This window comes from Arachis hypogaea, chromosome 9, assembly GCF_003086295.3.
Source record: "Arachis hypogaea cultivar Tifrunner chromosome 9, arahy.Tifrunner.gnm2.J5K5, whole genome shotgun sequence".
NCBI classification, from domain to species: domain Eukaryota; kingdom Viridiplantae; phylum Streptophyta; class Magnoliopsida; order Fabales; family Fabaceae; genus Arachis; species Arachis hypogaea.
Window position 1 is genome coordinate 3,592,101 of NC_092044.1, and position 22,462 is coordinate 3,614,562.

Here is a 22,462-nt window from a genome sequence, read left to right on the forward strand (position 1 = left end):
AGAAGAACTGAATACAACTGCATAAATTCTGTTTTTTTTTTTATCCTAGTTAATAGCATCAATTGAACAATGCTTTTTAGATATTTTAGTTGGCAAACTTGTTTACATGCCAAGTAGTCATTTTGTGACAAATTTATGCTGTTGTCTAATGTTTGCGATTAAGCCAGATACAGTCAACTATGCTTATCTTGTGCTACTATTCGTCATGTGGTTATAATCTATTTAAAATTACTACCTTATATAATACTTGACTTGCAATATTGTTTAGTTATTCTTATTTCAAAGAAAATTGAAGTCAATCCAAACTTCACATTACACAGCCAGCAGTAACAATTTTCATTACAACATCACCAAGTACATCAATCATCTTCAGCCCTTTAAAAAATATACAGTAAGAATAACAACTATACTAATCATAGTAATAGGCCACAAATTCATGCATTTTTCTTTTCAAAAAATAACAATTTTCTCTCCAAATCTTTCATTTTTTTTTTCCAATTCTTACCTTCCAAACCGTTCTTCTTCAACGTTTATTCGCTCAGCATCATCCACAGCACCCAATGCTTGAGTCTCTATGCCCCTAATTTTTTTCAGGTATTCATCAAGTCAGACAAAGTACCTGCAGTACCGTCGTTTAACCTACAGCAAATTACCAAAGAATCACCCGATTAGACAATTATAGTTTCATCCAACTATTGACAAAATAGTAACTTAACTTGAAGTATGGACACCCGAGAAACATTCTAGTAGAACACTTTGGCGCAATCTCATCTCTCTCGTATTCAGAATGACATATACGCCACAGAAACACTTTGACGCAATCCCATCTCTCTCGTATTCTCCTGGCACGACGCATGAAGAACCCTCTTTATTCGTCATGGACAATCACACCATCAATAACCATGATTTCGTCGATACATTTCGATCAAATAGGGCTCAGTGTCAACACGGCGTCATTTTGATGCATAAGGATCGATTTGTGCATAAATAATTTGCTCACCATCCACATCATTTTAATGCATAAGGATCGATTTGTGCATAAATAATTTGCTCAAACCAAAACAGACACCTCATCACTCTCCCCTCCAGGTCATCATTTCCTGTTACCATTTTGAATCCCAACTACACTGAGAAGTATAATTGTCACACGTTTTATAAGTTAAGGAATTTAAATATATTTTTTTATTTTAAAAAATTAAAATATCCGCATTTAAAAAATTTAAAGACCTATTTATCTTTTATTCTTAATGTTAATTTACATATTATCTAATATATCTCTAAACAACATATATAATATTTTAAATCTATACTATATAATATAATTAATTTAACTCTTCGCGAGTCTTAATCTAGTTAAATCATATTCACGAGTTGGTAAATTTACTTGTAACTTGATCCAAACTAGCTTCGAATTTGATCTAATTACCACCCATTCGGGATCGAATTTTCAGGTTGAAATCTGAATTTACCAAGCCCCCCCCCCCCCCCCGGGGCAAAAAAAAAAAAAAAAAAACTCGAAACTATTTTTTTATTCATCCTTTTAATTCTTATTTCTAAATAAAGAAAGTTCCATTTTGTTATCTTCTTTTCTAAATAAAGCATCTTCTCGTGCAGTGTTATTGGTTGTTTTAGATAAAAATATCATTTGTGCAATTGTGCTGTGTTCTTTTCTTTTTTTTCGGCTTCTGGTTTTTGGTCCCTAATAGTGTACAAGGATAAAGCAAGAAATGTACAAAGAATCAAGATTGAAGAGTCTATAACATTGTACTAAACTATCCTCTCAAATGAAGTACATATAAAAATATATTGCTCATAAATGTGTGTTCTTTCTAGAAAATAAAAGTCAAAGTCCCCACCCCACTATCACAATAACTATCTCCAAAAGGCAACAGAAAAAGGAATGAGTAACCCTCACTCAACATCAGTAGGATCAAAGAACATTGAAGAAACGGCCATAAACTGTAAATATGTACCAAGTTGAGGGAGTATCCTATTAAAACCTTAGATTAAGAGTAAACATAGACATCATGACACGCAGAAACTACGAACTGTAGAAAGGACAAGACTAATTCTTGTCCCAGCTCTTCAGCTTAATGTCAATTATCCACTTTTGCATGCTTGAGAGAGACCATGCAAGCCTGAAAAAATTAGTGAAATGAAAGCCAGCATTTAAACTAATACTTACCTGAACTACTGGCTTTCTCCTCTTACTTCATTGCACAAGGTGTCAATCTCCTGCCATATTCGGAGGAACAAGTGAACTCATAAAAGACAAAAGACAGAGAGACAAGTATAAAAATCACAAATTAAACTAAAAAACATGCCTTATGATTGCTTTTTGCACAGCATCCGAGTTGATGCTTCCTTTAGAATTAAGAAACATCCCTGGCATTTGATTTGGCTTCACAATAAAGCCCCCAAAAAGAAAAACACAAAATACAAGTAAATTGGTCAGTGCTCAATGTAGTACATCATATGAAATGCAGAAATAGGAAGTTCATGACATTTAAATAATAATGGTAACATAGAAAGCAGTTGATGAATGCACTAGCACATTAATTCTTAAAACTAAGATGGCACAACAACTAATTATAGTAATATCAAAAAACTAAGAGCTGATCAAATGATTCGACTAATGAGAAATGGATAAAGCTATAGGGAATTGAAAGCCAAAACCTCCAACTGTTGTTGTAGCTCATTTTGTAATACTTCATTTCCTCTAGCCACTTCATTTTCCACAAGTGGGACAGAATGTATCCCACACGCCGTATCATGAAACCTGCCACTGATCGTCCCGTCAACACCCTTGTGATCTTCAACTGAAACTGCTATTTGTGTAGACCCAACATCTTCACAGGAGCCACCATCACTTGTAAGAGAGGTAACCACACTAGAATTTGAGGCACACTCAGTGTCAGATTCAGGAGACTTTGTCCTCTCAATCATATCATGGCCACTATTGTGCATATCAGCAGTTAAACCACTAAAACCCATGCTCAACCTGCTTCTAGCGAAGCTATCCATTGGAACACTAAATTGTTTTTTCACTACAATATCCCGTTTCACATCCACCTTATCAACATACTTCCTTTTTGGGTTTCTTTCACAATGTTCAGTTCCAGAGATATCCTCATGAGATGATTTATGAGGATTGTCCAGTTGGCCAGTTGGCCTTGACTGTCGAGATCGTTTATAACCCTCAGGAAACACGTAGGATGGGATTTGCCTTCTACGAACATGAGAAACATAAATGTCCATCCCCGGCTTCCAGAACATGTACATATTAACTGAATGTCGAAACTCATCAACAGTCCCACGTATATCAAATTGCTGACCTTCTTGAACAATCTCCCCTGACTTCCGTTGCAATCCCATGAAGAAAGCAGAATGTGCACACTGCCTTGACATATCCATATACTCATAAGGATAGGGATGACATTGCAACTTCCCAAAAGTATCACGCTCAATCTGTCAATAAAATCCAAATGAATTTAATGAGAGACACAGAAATCAAGTTGATGTTCTCCCCCGAAAATTACTCAACATGGCAACCCCTTTAAAACATTCCTCATTTGACCATCATAAATAAGTAGACATACCATTAAAGTTAGTTGTCGAAGGCGTGATTCCACCCAACCTTTCCAAGCACGCAAGTCATCAACATCAGCAGCAACTATGTCTACTTGCAAGTAGTTTTTATAGCTTTCAAAGAAAGCATAGGGCTCAAATAGAGCAGTCCATTGAGCCTTATTCAATTCAACTTCCTATTTTTTTTTTTAAACAAAAGCAAAGTCATTATTTATAGCTTAAAATCTAATAGACTTCTGAAAAACTCAAGAACATAACAACTAACAAGTATTACCCCACATATCTTGTTGCTATATTGAAACTGCTCCATCATAACACGAAGGGTGCTTGTAGAAACATTATAACTAGAATTCATACAAGGATAAGCAGGAGTAATGATTGGCATATGATGGGTTCGATCACGAGGATTTTTACGAGGATCCCAAACAGAAAACCCCAACTCATTCTCCTCTATAGGACATAACATGACAGGATTTGGCCACCGCCACTGTGTATACACCCTAAAGAATCGAGAGACAAGCATGCTTGGAATTGCATTTGGATATAATTGGCACACTCGAGCCACAAGAAGGGCCAAGTTAACACCGCCAAGAAAACCAGTAACCTGAAATAAGTATGCAAAAGTAAATACAGAAATAATAAGCAAATACCACAGAGCCACTAATCCTATTTCTGGAGAATCAAATCTAATATGACATAAAATGATTAATGAAATGCAACCAATAAAGTATAACTCACATTGGAATAGACACCTCTCCTTTTCGCCCAAAACTTTAGGCAACGAAGTGTTGTTCGAAAATTCTTTGGTTCCGCCAGCAAAAAAAAAAAAAAATAGCATGTCAGAATTTTTATGGTGCACAACAAATTATGGGAAATGTGTGATTTGAAACAATAAAAAATAATAACCCTAAAAAATACCTGAACATTTGGAACAAGCTTAAGAATTTGATCTGCAACCCTGCAGCCATTTAAACTTCGTACTGTTGGCTCATCAATGTTTTGTAGAATAGAAACGTCTGCTATGTCCAAGTCCTGCGCATATTCATAGGAAAAAGGTTCCAATATACAGGACAAAAAATAAAGAATCAACTCATGATAATGATACAGTCGTATAAAGAAAATAGTTGAATTCTAACATCTTTGACCTCCTAAATGCATCAAAGATCAAATCGAGAACACTTATTTAGCAGCAAAAGATTCATTTGTAAGCAAATTGAATGCTAAAAAGGCCGTTCTTGATATTCACATATGCTTATTTTCTTGATTTGAAAAGAAACAGTACTAATTAGAACTAAAACCTGATTGGACATTATAACATATTTTTAAGTGGGGAAAAAAGTTGAAGAACAAAACTTTTTTACTTACATCACGCACAACTAAACAAGAAATACTTGCATAAAGTAGATCAATCGATATTCCATCAAACTTGAATTTCATTACTGGGACATGAGCATCTGGAATTGGTTGCAGTTCTGTTATTTCCTCCATGTTAGCAAGGATGTCATGCAATACAAAGAAAAAGTCCTCCTGAATAAAAAATATTAAATATTAGAATTGAAATTTTAGAATCAATTCCATGAAGATAATCAACTTATTTGCAGTATCGATCTACCTCTCGATTAACATAAGATGGCCCAATACATAAAGTATCCAAGTCAGCCCCAGGACCATGAACCTGCATCATAGAAAAATTCAAAAAATGAAGGGGATTACAAACAACTATGGGAAAATACATGCTCAATTTGGCAATTTCTTTACTCCATGGAAGCAGGTGAAGAAGTCAATTTCCCATTAAAGGAATGGAAACAATTTACAATTAAAAGTATTGTAAGATTGGAGTTCGGCTTCACGCACAACTTACAATTAAAAATTTTACAACAGTTAACAATAGGCCATGCCTACTACGTACAAATTACTCCACATTGGGAAATATTGGGAAACATATTAGAAGCTACACCAAAGAGGGAGTTTAATTTATCACATACATCAAAGTAGTAAAATTAATGGTCTAAGTTTGACTATCAATCAAATAAAAGGTTTATCAATATCCCATGCAATCAAGATGATTATGCTCCTAAAACATTGTACAAAGACAAGAGATACTTTAAGAACATCTTTAAATTTGCGAAGAAACATCAAAACATAAAGTTGTGCTTCGTGATCGTCTTTCAACAGTTTTAAAAACAAAAAAGAAAAAATAAGATGTGCATGTTGGTGAAGAAAGAAACTCACACCAAGTCGATAAGAACCAAAAGTGAATATAACAGCATTTGCATCCTCAACCATTTGATCAGTGTATCCTCTTCTGCGGATAAGCATCTTCACCCAACTTTTTAACACCTAAGAAAATTGAAAACAAATCATAAGCAATAACAGTTACTTTGAAGGCTTTGAATCTTGTATACCACACATCATTGCAAACATGACAATCACAATTGTAAAGATTTGCTCCACTAAAGTGTAACCACAGGGCACAACATAAAGGGTAAAGTCAACAACCTTAATTGTTAACAAGAAAACTATGAGGTTAGAGTTAGGTTATCTCACATATATAGTCTACCATATAGGTCTTCATATCCTATGAAACCATAAGTCCTCAGTTTATGATTGAATGCTCTTACCATTTAAGTCTTCAGATGAACTACATTCTTGTTGCAAAACAAGATAAAAGTAACAAAGTGATTACAAAAATGATATATTAGATGATTAAATAGTATTTGATCACTACAATCAATTATCAGTAGCATATTGATAACAACTACACTAATAAAGCCGAACATACATAAATTGGCACCATCATCATCAATAATACTATATATCTAAACAATAAGTGTAATAATCAAAATATAGATAACATAAAAAAAAAATCGTTTTTTGATTCCGCTAAGGCGTTTACCTGTCCAAGTCGGTGAAGAACCTCTACTCTCTTGGCAGCTTCCTCCTCGCTCTCGTAAAGCCCAGAATCAACCAGAAACTTGCATGAAGAAACACCCACCAAAACAATTCTCAGAAAATTAATTTGATTTGATTTAATTAACAAATATAAACAAAAACATAAACAGTTAATTTAAACACAAACCTTCTCTAATTCCTTAGTCCTTTGGATATCAGCAACCGTTGGGCCAGCCTTTGAAATTGGCTTCGTCACACCGTATTGCTTCGACGATGCTCCCACTTCATCGCAATTTCCCATGATTTCAACACCAAACCAAAAGGGAAAAGGGGAAAAATTCTTTTTTTTTTTTCAAAAACAAAAATGTCCAAAGGAATCAAACACAATAAACGACTAAAAAAAAGAACGATTGATAATCGAAATTTAAGAAGTGAATTGAAAAGAGTAATAAGGAAAGAAGAAAGAAAGGAAGGAAAAGAAAGAGGGAATTGGAAGCAGTGAGAAGGGGATGTAACGAAGGTTAAGGAAGAAGAGATTGCAACAAAGGTTTTCGAGCAACCGAGAGAGAGAGAGAGAGAGAGAGAGAGAGAGAGAGAGAGAGAGAGAGAACCCTAAAAAACCGATTTTTCTCATATGTTTATGTTAATTTTTTTTCCCTTATAAGACTTCTAATATTGCACTATTTTGTTTAAAAATTATCTTTCAAGTTCAAATTTATTATCTATTATATAGTCAACAAAAAAAATTATTATCTTTTATTTATTATTAATTTTATAATTAAAATTAAAATATATTATATATCATTCTTTTATTATAATTGAAATCAAATATTTTTTAAATTAAAATTTTTTTCTTTTTTCTCATTTTTTCTCTCTTATATATCATTATCAATGACAAAGACTAATTACAAATTTAAAAATCAAAATATACAATATGAGATTCTTTAATTACATTCAAATTAAATTAAAATTAAAATATTAAATTTAAAATATAGCTCTATTATATATTATATTTATATATTTCTAAAATATATCACAAGATACTCTCTTATTAAAATTTAGAAAAAATATTTTCTTCCAAAATTGGTAAATCTCCTTCTTACATTCTCTTATCTATATATAATTTATAATTTATATTTTATATTAATAATTTGACAAATCAAAATGTATTACCAAATATTTTTTATTATAATTAAAATATAATTTTTTCTTAACTTCTAAAATTAACAAACTCCGTCTTTTATTCTTATTCTTCTTCTTTATCTTTCTCTCTTTTTCTCATTCTCTACTTTTTTTACCTTTTTGTTATACAAAAAATATAATTAATAACATAATATAATTTAAATAACAAATATTATTATATACATAATTTTTATTTAGTTTTAAATTTTTACTACTTATCTTTCTAATTTATATTTTCACTTATTTTTCAAATATTAATTACATATAATTTAGAGAAAATATAATATTATGTTTAAAAGTTAGAATCAAGTTTTATTTGTTTTAGAAAAATAAATTTAAATTAATTTTATAACGTAGTATTTTGTACAGAATTTGTTGCTTGAATTCTCCAATGAAGTTGCGGACAGTGATGAATCCGAAGTGTTGAAAAATGCTATTACACTAACCAAGCGACTATCTTTGGAGTCGGAAGATTCGAAGGTGCAAGGAGATACCTCAACTTGCAATAAGATCAAACTTGAGAATTTGGATGCACATGTTTTAGAATCCCTTTTAGAGTATATCTAATAGAATAATGCTAAGTTTGTTTTGGTGGAGACATTGTCTTTTTTTGAGTTGTTATTTTTCTTTTGGTTCTTTTGGATTTTTATGTTTGGAATTTAGAATTTTTTAAATATAAATTGAAGTTATTTGTTTATTATTTATGGTTTTATTTTTAATTTGATTTACACCGTTGATATTCTGTTAATTTCTAATTTAATATTTAATGTCATAAAGTTATAAATTTTTCATATGGATTATTGTTGATACAATTAAGTTAGTTATTAATTTTTAATGTGTACTTATTTTAAAAAAATCTAATTATAATTTTTAATTAAAGTATTATATTTAAAATTTTAAATTTAAATTTGAATAAACTTTTTTTTTTGAATTTTTAAGTAAGCAATTAGGTTTGAGAATATTTTTTAAAATTTTATATAATTTATAAGTTACTATGCTAATTACAAAAGATTATATTAAAGTAAATAGAATTATCAATCTTATTAAAATGTGAGGTTATTTATATTATTTAAAAAAATTAATTTGACATTTTCCTATACTTTAATTCTATTTCTAATATTGTTTCGACAAAATTGAATTAATTTAGGAAATTTTATTTAAAAATTTAAAATTTGTACTAGCTAATTAAAAAACTCTATTTAAAAATTTAAAATTTGAAATTCTAAATCTAATTCCTAATTAAGTGACTTCTTAACCATTTCGATTTTTAAATTTAAATTTTTTTACTTGCCACATTTATAAATTTTCTCTTTACTCAATTTACATTGTTATCTTTTAAATTGTTTCTACACAATAGAAGTACTTTCATTTTTTCTCTCTTTTTAAATATTTTTTCTAAATTTACGTAATTTATAAGGTTATTAATTTTTAGATTGTATTTAATTTTATTTATTTTTATCGACAAATAATAGGATTGATACTATTTATGACGAAACTAATAAAATCATTCTTAAATTAACAAATTCCTATATTCTTGATGAACAACGAACATTTAATTAAAAAAATTAATTTAAAAATTTAAAATTTGCACTGGCTAATTAGCAAACTCTATTTAAAAATTTGAAATTTGAAATTCTAATACTAATTCCTAATTAAGTGACTTCTTAACCGTTTCGATTTTTAAATTTAATTTTTTCATTTGTCACATTTATAAATTTTCTCTTTATTCCATTTACATTGTTTCTATACAACAATAGAGGTACTTTCATATTTTTTTTTCTCTTTTTAATTATAAGCTATTCATTTTCAATTTCATTATTTAAAGAAATGAAAAAAAATTTAACTATTAGTTGAATTTATTAACTATGAAATTAATCTTTTTATTATTTGTTAAAAACTTTTTACTAGAATTTTGACATTAGAACTCATTTATTTAATAAAATAAAATATTTTGTGATTAAAATATATTTATAACTAAAATTTTCGACAAAAAATATTTAAAAAAGTAATTTGGAGTATTAGGACAATTCTCTCCATAAAATGCTTAACAGATTTTTTAAATAAATAAAATAAATCAAATATTTTCTTATTTTAAAAAATATATATTTTTATATTATATTACACATTTTATAAGTGTATCTTTATCTTTATAGCAATAGCAATACAAATAGGGAGCTCTTCTTATGTTGACGTGGTGCTCATACATTGAGTTTAGAAATTTATTTGCTTAAATGTCGACACTAAAAACTTTTAAACTCTTAGTTATAAATTATAACATATTTTATTTACTTAGGTTGTTACCTTTTGAATTTTTAAATACACTTTCTTAGGTTGTTGGATATTTAATTTTTAATATTGTTGAACTAATAATTTGCTTAGTTATCATCACTAAAATTTTTAAAAATATTATTTATAAATTATAATTTATTATTTGTTTAAATTGTTACTTTTTAAATTTAAAATAATCTTTCCTCTAGACTGAATACAAATGGAGAGACTTTTTGCTGACGTGACGCTCATATGTTGGGTTTCGAGATTATTTTCTTAAATATCGTTATTAGAAATTTTTGTAATTTTATTTATAAATTAATAGATTATTTGGTTAGATTGCTAGATAATAATAAGGATTTAGTTTTTGAGTTTATTAGCAAGGTAGTTAGATATTTAAATCTTAATATTATTAAACTAATTTTTTAAAAAAATAAATTATTTGGTTAGATTGTTAAATATCAATATCAATAAAGATTTAGTTTTCGAATTTACTAACAAGGTAGTTAGATATTTAAATCTTAATATTATTGAACTAATTTAAACAATATTATTTATAAATTATTTTAAAATTAAGATAGTTGTTTAATAATGAAATCAACAATTTAAAAGTGATAACAACAAAAAGCAAGTAATAGTAAGAAACAAGTTCAAAAACAAAATAATAATAGCTTAAATTTGAAAACAGAAATAAAACGTCATCTTTAAAAGAGGTAGTTATTTTTTAAACTTAAGTTATTTCTTTAAGTTGTTTTACTTAGGTTGTTATTTTTTAAATTTTAAGTTATTTTACTTAGGTGGTTATTTTTTAAATTTTAAGTTATTTGCTTAGTTTGTTATTTTTTTAAATTTTAAGTTATTTACATATTACTCTTTTAAATCATAAATTATTATTATTTGTTTAAGTTGTTACTTTTTAATTTTAAGTTACTTTTTCATAATTAACTTTTTTAAAAAAGTTTTTTAAAAAATACATGTCTCAGTTAAGAAGGCTTTTGTGACTCGATTTATGAATTTGCTAAGAGAAATCGATGATGGATAATCAATTATTATTTTTTAAATATAAACACTTACACATAATAAATGAGTAAAATGAAATCTATGAATTTTAATATTAACTTCATTGTAAGTTTATTTATTTGAATTTGTTTCAATATTTTATTCTATATATTTGAATATTTTATTATTTTGTATTTAAATTATTATTTTAATTTTATTTTGTTAAAAAGATTTTATAATATTAATTTTGTTTGTACTTGAAAGATTTTAATTTATTAAAAAATTATTTTTTTAAATAAATATTTTTTCTATCTTTTTATTTAAAATATTATTATTGATATATTAATTTCAAAAATATAAAAAATAACCATACTTTAAAAAAATACTTTGCATAGTTTTATCTTTATAAAATAAAATAAATAATTAATTTTTAATTTTTAAATTATAACTATTTCTTTAATAAAAGATAATTTATAAATTGTGTTTAAAATTTTTTAAATTTGTTAATTTTTAAATTTTAAAATATAAAATATATATGTATATAATTTGGTATAATTTTTTTGTTGTTATTTTTTAAGTTATAATTATTTTTTTAATATAAATAGTTACACGTATTAAATGAGTAAAACGAAATCTAAAAATTTTAATATTAACTTCAATGTAAATTTATTTATTTAGATTTATTTCAAGATTTTATTCTATAAATTTAAATTTATTTATTTTAGTATTCTCTAGATTATTATTTTAATTTTATTTTGTTATAAATATTTTTGTAATATTAATTTTTTTGTGTTGGAAGGATTTTAATTTGTTGAGGAAAAAATTATTTTCGGTGAATAAATATTTGTTCTATCTTTTTATTTAAAATGTTATTATTGGTATGGTAAATGATAAAACATATTTAAAAAAATGTATTATGAGATCAAATAATTTTATGATTGTAGGTATTTATCTACACGGGAGGCTGTATGGAGAACTTTGACTTATGATATTCAGTAATGAGATTAACCTTTTATTTACCTAGAAAACAGAATATCATCTTTAAAGACAATAACAATCTTGAGAAAATCATTGATTAAGAGAAAGGGAAATGTACGATGTTCTTAACATGGATGGAGGCTAACAAAGAATTTGAAGCAGGTCAAACTCTAACGTATACTGAGTTTCTAAATCAATTTGTTTATAATACAGAAGAAAGGGAATGATATCCACGCAAGAGAGAGTATTTTATCGGGAGATTAAATTATGTTCTACCGGATACATATGATATCTACTATATAAGAATTTTGTTAATTATTCAAAAAGTTGCACAACATATGAGTCTATTAGGACAGTTAATGGGATTACATATCCTAACTTCCAATATATTTTCTATTTTATGGGACTACTGTGTGACGATAGAAAATTCATTGCAGCTATTAACGAGGTCTGGTCATTAATTGAGAAAACTGTTTGTGATGCTATTGATATCTAATAGTGTTAACAAACTAAATCATATTTAGAATGCAACTTAGACATTATTGGTTGACGGGATACTATATACGAGGAGAAAAACATTGAAACCAAAGTATTTCACTATGTAGTCAATCATTATCACATGTAGGACTTTACTTTCCAAAATCAGTGTTTATCAATGGGCAACTTTACGTTATTTTGTCAAGAATTAAGAGTCGCAATGGCTTGAACATTCTAATTCTAAATAAAGACAGTAAACCAAACTCATCAATAACAAATGTCGCGTTCAACGAAATTTTTAATAATATTTAGATAAGAAAATAGTATTTTCATTTTAGTAACATGTTATGATTTGCACTTTTATACAAATATTTGTCGTAAATATAACTAATTTATTAACTATACTTTCAGACTTGAAATAAAATGTGTAACATAGAACACAACATCATATGCCAATTACTTTTCTAATGAGGTTAGTAAAATACTAGGTTGTTTATAAATTTCATTAGTCTTATAATATAAAGTTTAGTGTAAAATTAACATGCTACTATTACAGTTATATATGTTCTTATTTTTTTAGGTCTCTTTTTTTATAACTCAAGAATATTATAAACTTCAAACTGTTCCATTTGTATTTTACTTTGAATAAAGATAAAATAACATATTAAATACGTTTATTATATAATGACAATGATAATGTTATACTAAACTTGGAAAAATTTATAATTATAAATGTACAAGATGTCTCTGGTACGGGTTGAGTGGAGGATCGGGGATCTGCGGGTCGAGGCGGATGTCGGACTATTCGAGTAGAGCGGCGGGGGGAGGTACTTGCAAAGACACTCCGACGCTCAAGTCAGGATGGATCTAAGAGGTATAAGGTGAGTGGAATGAATGAATACCTGGAGGGACGTGGGTCCTCTTATTTATAGGTGATGGTGGTTATTTTATCTTATCTTGTTGGAATAAGATAAAGGAGACGTTTGAATTCGAAAGTCGGTTAGGAGCTCCAGAGGTCCGGTTCGGGGCCTTCTGGAAGGGGGGAATGGGTCGAACCCGGGGAACCGGGTTTGGGTTTGGATCCGGGACGGTGGGCCGGATCCGTAACAGTTGCCCCCGCAGCGGGAGGGCGAGCGAGGTCGGTCTGTCGCTGGAAGGTATGATGTCGGACCGTGGGCTAGGTCCTTAGTTCTTCTCGGGTGTTCGTTTGGTTCTTTGGAGGGAGATCGGTATCTCGGCTCTGGTTTCGCTGAAGGTTCGTCTGACCGTTTTGGTTTTGACGTGACTCTTCCGATTTTACTGCGCCCGTTGCGCTCTTCGAGGCTTTATTAGCTTCTCTTTTCGAGGGGGTCATTTAATGCGGGGGGACGTTTCTCTCCTTTACCCCTACGAGTTCTAACTGTGCCTAGGGTTAATTGTGTCCTTTTGCTTCCTTTTGAAACCGTCTTTGGCTTTTTGTTTCGGTTCCCTCATTCGTTTCATTTTCTTCTCCATTTTCTCTTCTGAAAGAAAAAACTCTTCATCTGAAAAGAAGCTCCTCTTCTCTCTGTGGTTTTTTGCTTTTTTGGTACTGGTTTGCTTCTTCTGCTTTTCTAGCTTTCCTCAAGCTTTCTTCTGCATTACCAGGTTGGCATGCTTTGCTTTCCTTCTTTTTACTTTGTGAATACTTGTTCTGTCCTTGCCATGCGTTGTTCTGCCTGTTTACTCTTTTACTGTTTGTTACTGTGTTTGGTTTTTCTTGGGGGGTAGCATTTTGAGTTTTGGAGGGGCTGAGCGCCGCCGTGTTTGTTCAATAGTGGTGGTGAGCCACCGCGTTGGTTTGGTAGTGGTGTTAGGTTTCTGTCTTGCTTCTGCGTAGGGTCAGTAGGCTGATGGTGGTGCTCCTCCCTATTTTAGGTATGCAACGGTGGAGAAATGAGGGTGTGGGAGCCCCAGTAGCCCCCTCCAGGGGCGTTCCCAATCGCTACGGTTGGGTGACTAGCGATGTGTGGGGTGTTCCGTCACGGATGACGGAGGACGATCTTCAGCGGCTCCGTGATCAGGGGGCGATCTGTGGTGGTGGTGATGAGGAGGGGCGGTATGAGCTCATTCTCCCTGATGCCGACGAGCGCGTCTGTTACCTGAACCTACATTCGCCCACCGTGCCGGATTGGATGTGGGTTTACGAGTCGATGTTCACTCGACTCGGCGTGCGGCTCCCTTTTTCGCCGTTTGTTCAAGATCTGCTGAGTCGGTGTTCCGTAGCACCGTCTCAGCTTCACCCGAATAGTTGGGCTGCCGTGCGGTCATTTGAACTGGTGTGCCGGTATCTCGATCTTCCCGGTTCTGTTCCTGTTTTTCATTTTCTTTTCTTATGCACTCTTCCGACTAAGGAGGGGAAGCATAAGAAAGGATATATGTCTTTCCGTGCTCAACCTCATCGCCGGATTTTTGGGTTGTTTGAGGATTCTTTTCATGGTTTCAAGTGGGAGTATTTTAAGGTGCGTCCCGTTCAAGGGCATCGTCCGTTTTGGCTGACACTGGAGGGCGAGCGCCGGTTTTCGACGTATTGGAACTTCGGTGCTATCCCGTCGGTTTTGACTAAGTTTACTTATGATGGTTTATCTCGGGAGGATAAGGACATTGCCAGCGTTTTGTGGCATTTGTTCGGTGAGCGTCCGTTGAATCCTCGAGATGTTATGGGGGATCCCGAGGCTTGTCGGACGTATATTGGTGTATGCTTTGTCCCTTTTTTTTTGGGTTTTGACCTGATTTTTCTTTGGCTTCTTTTCAGTTGAGATAGCCGGTGGGTTGACTTCTTTGGCGAGGCTGAAGGCGGCGATGGGTCGGGAGGAAGGGTCGTCGTCTCCTGCTACTCCCGTCTCCAACCCGGCTGTGGGTTCTCAGGCCGTCTCCCATGAGGTAGTTTCGTCGGGGGTGAGGGCCGAGGCTCGGGCTTCGCCGGGTCCTGTGAACTCGCCTGAGGTTGTCGTGGTTTCGGCTGCCGAGGCTTCCCGAAAGAGAAAGAGGCCCGAGGATCCTAGCAGCAAAACTTTTGAGGAGGAGGGTGCTGTACCCAGTGTGATGGATCGCCGTTTTGATGCTTCTGGGTTTATCGATCAGCACCTGATGCCTGGGACAGAGCCTTTTTTGATGGCTGTGATGTTTCGTTTCAGGCTAAGTCGGTGTACCGTGCGCTTCTCCGATCTGCCATCGTTCTCCGGAAGGCCGAGCCCGTGATGGCTCAGGTCGACTTGTTGGATAAGAAGCTTCGCCATTTTCAGGCTGAGGTGGCTAAGTTGAAGGAGGAGCTTGAGGCTGCCGGGGTTGCGAAGGAGAAGGCAGTGAAGTCTTCTGTGGAAGCCGGGGCAGAGATTCTCCGGCTTTCCGAGGTTGAGACTTCACTTCTTTCCCAGTTGGCGGAGGAGCGTAAGCGGGCCTCTGATGCGGGTTCCCAAACAGCTGTGCTTCTCAGTGAAGTGGAGACCTTGAAGGCCGAGGTTGCTGCCTTGAAGAAGGAGAAGACGGAGCTGCTGGCTGATGCAAAGGATGCAATCGTGGCTACTGAGGAGACGATGAGGGCTCAGGCTTTGGTGCTGGCTCCGGGCGTGGACGTGTCCGTGATGGGGGCCTTCAAGACCGTTCGTGGCGGCCAGATCGTCGACCTTGAGTAGTTTCTATCTTTGTCTTTCTTGGACTTTTTTGGGCTTTTTCTTAGAACTGTTTTGGATGGTCGTGGGCCGTGTATTTGGGATTCTCGGAACATTATGTTTTCGTTTATAATGGAATGTTTTGGCTGTCCGAGCCTTCTTTGTATGTTCCGTTTGTTATATTTGTTTTTTGGGCCGTCCGGGCCTATGTTCGTTTTTAAGCTATTCCGTTTGTATTCTATTTGTTTCTTCGAACCGTTGGTTGGTCGGGTTTGACTTGTGGATATCTGTGTGTTTGGACCTGGGGGGTGATCAGTCCCTCGGTCGTGGCCGTATTTTTTGCGCCGTATTTGCGACACTTAGCGAAATGGAACTAGCTGTTTTAATGGAATTTTTATTGAAGGTTGGGCCTCGTTAAAACCCTCCGTTTGTGGCGGGAAAGAGTACCCGAAATTGGAACTTAGATGAAAATATTCAAAAACTTTAGGAATCGTAAACCGGGAGGATAAGTACTAAGAACATAAAATAAAGGACAAAAGTAAAAATAAAGATAAAGGGGCGACCTATTTAGGTCGGTCTAGGCGTAATATTGTCGCAAGCTGGCGGCGTTCCAGGTCCTTGGGACTTCGTCGCCGTTGAGCCGTTCGAGTTTATACGCTCCTTTTCCGATTACAGCCTTGATTCTGTATGGTCCTTCCCAGTTGGGGGTGAGCTTCCCTTCTCGTGGAGTCGGGGGACCGATATCGTTTCGTCGTAGGACGAGGTCATCGGCCGCGAATTCTCGTCGGATGACGCTGTGATTATATCTTAGGCTGATTTTTTGTTTGAGTGCTAGCTCTTTGATATGAGATATGCTTCTTTCTTCGTCAATAAGGTCTCGTTCTGCTTCTTCGTCGTTACCTCCGACCGTTTTCCTGGGGCCGGGGTCTCCAATTGCTACTGGGATGACTGCTTCTACGCCGTATGTTAATCGGAAAGGCGTTTCCCCGTGGTCATTTGGGGTGTTGTTCGGTATGACCATAGAACTGATCCTAATTCATCTGCCCACAGCCCTTTGGCTTCGTCGAGCCGTTTCTTGAGTCCTTTAACGATTATTTTGTTTGCGGATTCCACCTGTCCGTTTGTTTGGGGGTGTTCTACTGAGCTGAAGCGATGGGATATGTGTAATCATTCTAAGAATTCTCTGAATTTCTTGTCGGTAAACTAGGTTCCGTTGTCCGAGATGACGACCTCGGAGATTTCGAATCGGGTGATGATCTGCCGCCAAACGAATTTTCGGCATTGGGTCGCCGTTATGGAGGCCAGAGGTTCGGCCTCGATCCATTTAGTGTAGTAATCTATGGCGACAATGAGATATCTGAGTTGGCCGGGAGCTGTAGGGAAGGGCCCGACGAGGTCGATCCCCCAAGTGCCGAATGGCCGTTCTGCCGATATGGTGCTGAGTTGGTGTGGGGCGGCTTGGTGGATATTGGCGTGTCTTTGGCATTTGTCACAGCTTTTTACTAACTGTATGGAATCTCGAATGATTGTGGGCCAGAAGTAGCCAGCCCTAATGATTTTTTGGGCTAATGTTTTGCCTCCGACGTGGTGACCGCAACAGCCTTCGTGGATTTCGCGGAGTATGTATTCCGTGTCCCCGGGTTCGACACATTTGAGTAGGGGTTGTGAGAATCCACGTTTGTATAGTTGTCCTGCTACGATGGTATAGTTGGCGGTTCCCTTTTTATTCGCTTTCCCTCTTTCGGGTCTGGCGGCAAAGTTCCGTCGATGAGGTACTGTAGGATAGGGTACGTCCAGGACTCCCGATTTGAGGTCGTCAGATGAGTGTTGATTGTTGACACAGAAGGTGACCTAACGACCTCCTGAATTAGCGATTTGTTGCCGTGTCCCGGTTTGGTACTGGCTAGCTTGGAAAGTAGGTCTGCCCTGGCGTTTCGTTCCCTGGGAACATGTTGTATGGTGATGCTTTCGAACCCTTCTTTCAGTTTGTTTACCTTGGTGAGGTATTGTTGGAGTAGGGGATCTCGTGCCTGGTAGCTTCCGTTGATTTGGGAACTGACTACCTGGGAATCGGTATTTACCTCTAGGGCCTTTGCACCGACTTCTCGGGCTAGGGTCAGGCCTGCTAAGAGGGCCTCGTATTCTGCTTGGTTATTTGATACTGGAAATTCGTATCGTACTGACCGTTCAATTGTGATCCCGTTTTGGTTTTCGAGTATAATTCTGGCGCCTCCGTGAGTGGAGTTTGACGAGCCATCAATGTGCAGTTTCCATGGTTCAGGGGTGAGCTTTCCCGGAGTCATTTCGGCGATGAAATCGGTCAAGACTTGTGCTTTGATAGCGTTCCGGGGTTCGAACTTGATTTCGAATTGGGATAACACGATGGACCATGCTAGCATTCTTTCCGCTAGGTCGGGTTTCTACAATACTTGCTTGACCGCTTGGTCGGTTCGGACCGACACGGGGTGAGCTTGGAAGTATTGTCGCAGGCGCCAGAAGGCTGTGAGGAGTGCAAAAGCTAGCTTTTCTAAGCTTGAATAGCGAGTTTCTGCGTCCTGTAAGACTTTGCTTATGAAGTATATGGGTTTTTGCTCTTTTTTCTTGTCTTCACGGATGAGAGATGCTGCGAGTGCCTCTTCCGTTATGGAGAGGTACAGGTAAAGTGTTTCCCCTGTTTGGGGTTTGGCGAGGATTGGTGGTTCCGCTAGGATACTCTTGAAGTGTTGGAATGCTTCTTCGCACTCCGTCTCCCATTTAAAAGGGGCTCCGTTTTTCATTAGTTTGAAGAAAGGGATCACTTTTTGGGCCGATGCCCCAAGAAAGCGTGATAACGCGGTCAGTCGGCCGGTGAGCTTTTGGATGTCTTTAAGGTTTTTGGGGCTTGTCATCTCGAGGACGGCACGACATTTCTCCGGGTTTGCTTCGACTCCGCATTGCGAAATCATGAAGCCGAGGAACTTTCCTGCCTCCATTCCGAAGGCGCATTTTGCCGGGTTGAGCCGCATTTGGTGCTTTCGTAGGGTGTTCATTATGACCTTGAGGTCGTTGGTTAGTTGTTCGCCGGATTCAGTCTTGGCGAGCATATCGTCTATGTAGACTTCTAACTTGCTTCCGGACAGGTCTCAAAAAATCTTGTTAACAAGTCTTTGATAGGTGGCTCCAGCATTTTTCAAGCCGAAGGGCATCACTGTGTAGCAGTATGTTTCGTCCGGGGTGATGAACGCAGTTTTTTCTTCGTCTGGTCAGTGCATCGGGATCTGGTTGTAGCCAGAATATGCGTCCATGAAGCTGAGGTATCGGTGGCCGGATGCTGCGTCTACTAATCCGTCGATGTTTGGTAGGGGGAAGGCGTCCTTCGGGCAAGCTTTGTTGAGGTCCGTGTAGTCGACACACATTCGCCATTTCCCGTTAGATTTCCTTACTAGTACGACGTTGGCTAGCCAGGTCGTGTAGGGGAGTTCCCGGATGAAGTTGGCCTCGAGTAGGGCTTTGACTTGTTTTTTGACTTCGCTGGCTCGGTCTGGTGACATTTTTCGTCTCCTTTGTGCTACTGGCTTAGCTTGGGGGTCCACGGCTAGATGGTGGGACATTAGGTCGGGGTTAATTCCCGGCATATCGGCTGGTGTAAATGCGAATAAGTCTCTGTTCTGTTTCAGGAGTTGGGAGAGTTCTTCTTTAAGATCGTATGGGAGGTTTCTATTAATGAAGATGTATTCCTCTCTGGTTGGCCCTATTTGTAGCTTTTCCATGTCTCCTTCTGGTTCTGGCCTAGGTTGGCCGTCGTGTCGCGCATCTAGGTCGGCTAGGAATATTCCGGCCGCATCCCGGGATTTTTTCCTTAGGGCTAGGCTGGTGTTGTCGCATTCGGCTGCGACCTCTCGGTCTCCGTGAATGGTACCGACGGAGCCGTCGTCGGTTCTGAACTTCATGAGGAGGTATTTGGTAAAGATGACTGCGGAGAAGTCATTTATTGTTTTTCTTCCGAGAATCACGTTATAGGCTGTGGAGCCTTTTAGGACTACGAATTCAGATAGGATTGTCTTTTTCTGATTGCTTGTTCCTATGGTGATGGGGAGGGTAATTGAGCCATCTGGTTTGAGAAAGTTGTCTCCGAGTCCCGTGACGCCGTGGCGGTGTGTTTGGAGGTTGTCGTTTCGGAGCCCGAGCTTGTCGAAGGCTCTTCGGAAAAGGATATTGGAGTCTGCGCCGGTGTCTACCACTATCCTTCGTACTAGTCCTGTTCCAATTCTGGTTGAGATGACGAAGGGGGCATCTTCGGCTGAGGTGCCGTGTTGGCAGTCCTCTGGCAAGAACGTTATCGTATTGTTGGCCGCGGCGATTGGGGCTTGGTTTCTGATAGCCATTACCTTGAGATCTTTTTTCATTGTTAGTTTTGACTTGCTCGATACGTTCTTGCCTGTGATGACGTTCACTATGATGGTCGGGTCTTCCTCCGGGCTCTCCCTGCGGGCTTGCTTTTGAGTTCTCAGGTTACGCCCTTCTCTCTCCGGCGACTTGTCTCTTATCGCGCGTCTTGGTTCTCTGATGATTTTGGTAAATTCCGGGAGTTTGCCGTCTCGTATGGCCTGTTCAAGAGCGTCTTTAAGGTCGAAACAATCTTGTGTTTTGTGGCCGTAACCTCGGTGGTAGTCACAGTAGAGGGTTTTGTTGCCTCCCGTCCTTTCTTTGAGTTGTCGGGCTTTTGGAATGATGCCTCGATCTGCTATTTGATGGTATATCTCCGTAATTGGTGCTGTTAGGGGCGTGTAATTAGAGAATTTCCCTATTCTCGGTGGCCGGTTGGTCGGCCTGGGGTGGTCCCGTTGATTCTCTTTGGGTGTTGGGTTATGACGGGGCGCTGAATTGCCGTGTTGGGTGTTGGCGTGCTGCCGCTTGTTGGCAGCGACGACCTGGCTGACTTCTTCGTCGTTGATGTAGTTTTTGGCGACGTTCTGGATTTCGTGCATGGTCCATACTAGTTTAGTAGTGAGGTGCTTGCGAAAATCTTCATTCATGAGCCCGTTAGTCAGGCAAAGGCTTGCAACGGAATCCGTGAGTCCATTGACCGTTAGGCATTCATCGTTGAAGCGGTCAAGGTATTTCCTTGTGGATTCTTCTTGCTTTTGTGTGACCCCTAATAAGCTGATGGGGTGTTTGGCTTTGGTGATTCTGGTTGTGAACTGGGCCATGAATTTTCGTGCTATGTCGTGGAAGTTGGCTATGGATCCGTTCGGGAGGGCGTTGAACCATTTGATCGCCGGTCCGGCAAGGGTTACCGGGAAGGCTCTGCACTAAACTGCGTCGGCTGCTCCTTCTAGGTTCATTCTGGCCTCGAAGGCCGTTAGATGTTCCTGAGGGTCCTTGGTTCCATCATACTTCATGTCGGTGGGTTTGTCGAATCCTTTGGGAAGTTTCGCTCTTAGGATTCTTTCTGTGAAGGGTGTAGCTCCCATTATGGTGTGGTCGCTTCTAGTTCGTTTGGTGTTTCGGTATCTCCGATCCTCGTCTGAATCGTGTTGACGACTTAGATCACGGGAAGCGTTGCGGTGGTGTTTCTTGTTGTATCGCCGTTCCAGAGATTTCTCGTGTCGGTGGTCGCGTGAGACACTGCGACCGTCTCTCCTATCGTGTTGTCGGGCTGGCGACCTGCCGCGGTGGGATCTTGACCTGGAAGTCGCCTGGCTTCCGTGTTCGTTGTTGTGCTTTTCTCTGTTGGTCAGTTTGCCTTCAAGTTCCTGGACCCGGAGGCAGAGATCCTGGATGATCTGTGCTGCTTTGTCCCTGGCTTTCTCAGGATGTCGCGGGTCCGTGACGATGTGTTCGTTCGTGTGGTGGATAGTACTTGCTATTCTTGCTTGGTTTGTGACTTCCTGGTGTTCTGAGGTCGGACGACGCGGTTGGGAGTCATCCTGGCTTGAAGGGTTTTCCTCTAGGATGCCCTCCATCCGGTTCGACTTTCGCAGTTCCCCACAGACGGCGCCAATGTACAAGATGTCTCTGGTACGGGTTGAGTGGAGGATCGGGGATCTGCGGGTCGAGGCGGATGTCGGACTATTCGAGTAGAGCGGCGGGGGAGGTACCTGCAAAGACACTCCGACGCTCAAGTCAGGATGGATCTAAAAGGTATAATGTGAGTGGAATGAATGAATACCTGGAGGGACGTGGGTCCTCTTATTTATAGGTGATGGTGGTTATTTTATCTTATCTTGTTGGGATAAGATAAAGGAGACGTTTGAATTCGAAAGTCGGTTAGGAGCTCCAGAGGGCCGGTTCGGGGCCTTCTGGAAGGGGGGAATGGGTCGAACCCGGGGAACCGGGTTTGGGTTTGGATCCGGGACGGTGGGCCGGATCCGTAACAATAAACTATTATTTTTTATTTATCATGTGAAATTAAAATATAAGCCCGTGCATCGCACGGGTTTAACACTAGTATATTATATATCATTCTT

At 37.0% G+C, this 22,462-nt stretch overlaps 1 protein-coding gene across 1 annotated transcript; it reads right to left on the bottom strand.

Annotated features, from left to right (window-relative positions):
• Positions 1-1,742: 1,742 nt before the first annotated feature.
• On the bottom strand, positions 1,743-7,140 carry LOC112709971 (nuclear poly(A) polymerase 4). The gene is made up of 12 exons (XM_025762006.3): positions 6,668-7,140; positions 6,485-6,562; positions 5,821-5,928; positions 5,201-5,263; positions 4,954-5,115; positions 4,507-4,620; positions 4,327-4,389; positions 3,863-4,192; positions 3,600-3,764; positions 2,677-3,468; positions 2,325-2,401; positions 1,743-2,235 (listed from the first exon to the last, which is right to left on the bottom strand). The coding sequence occupies exons 1-12, from the start codon at positions 6,779-6,781 to the stop codon at positions 2,208-2,210; spliced, it is 2,094 nt and encodes a 697-aa protein (XP_025617791.1). The 5' UTR covers positions 6,782-7,140; the 3' UTR covers positions 1,743-2,207.
• Positions 7,141-22,462: the final 15,322 nt, after the last annotated feature.

Bases quoted from the DNA above. Each gene is read 5' to 3' on its own strand.
- LOC112709971 (XM_025762006.3), bottom strand. From the start codon at position 6,781: ATGGGAAATTGCGATGAAGTGGGAGCATCGTCGAAGCAATACGGTGTG. The intron at 4,390-4,506 runs GTATTTTTTAGG...GCGGAACCAAAG, and splicing joins AGCTTGTTCCAAATGTTCAG to AATTTTCGAACAACACTTCG. The intron at 2,236-2,324 runs GCATGTTTTTTA...CGAATATGGCAG, and splicing joins GTGCAAAAAGCAATCATAAG to GAGATTGACACCTTGTGCAA.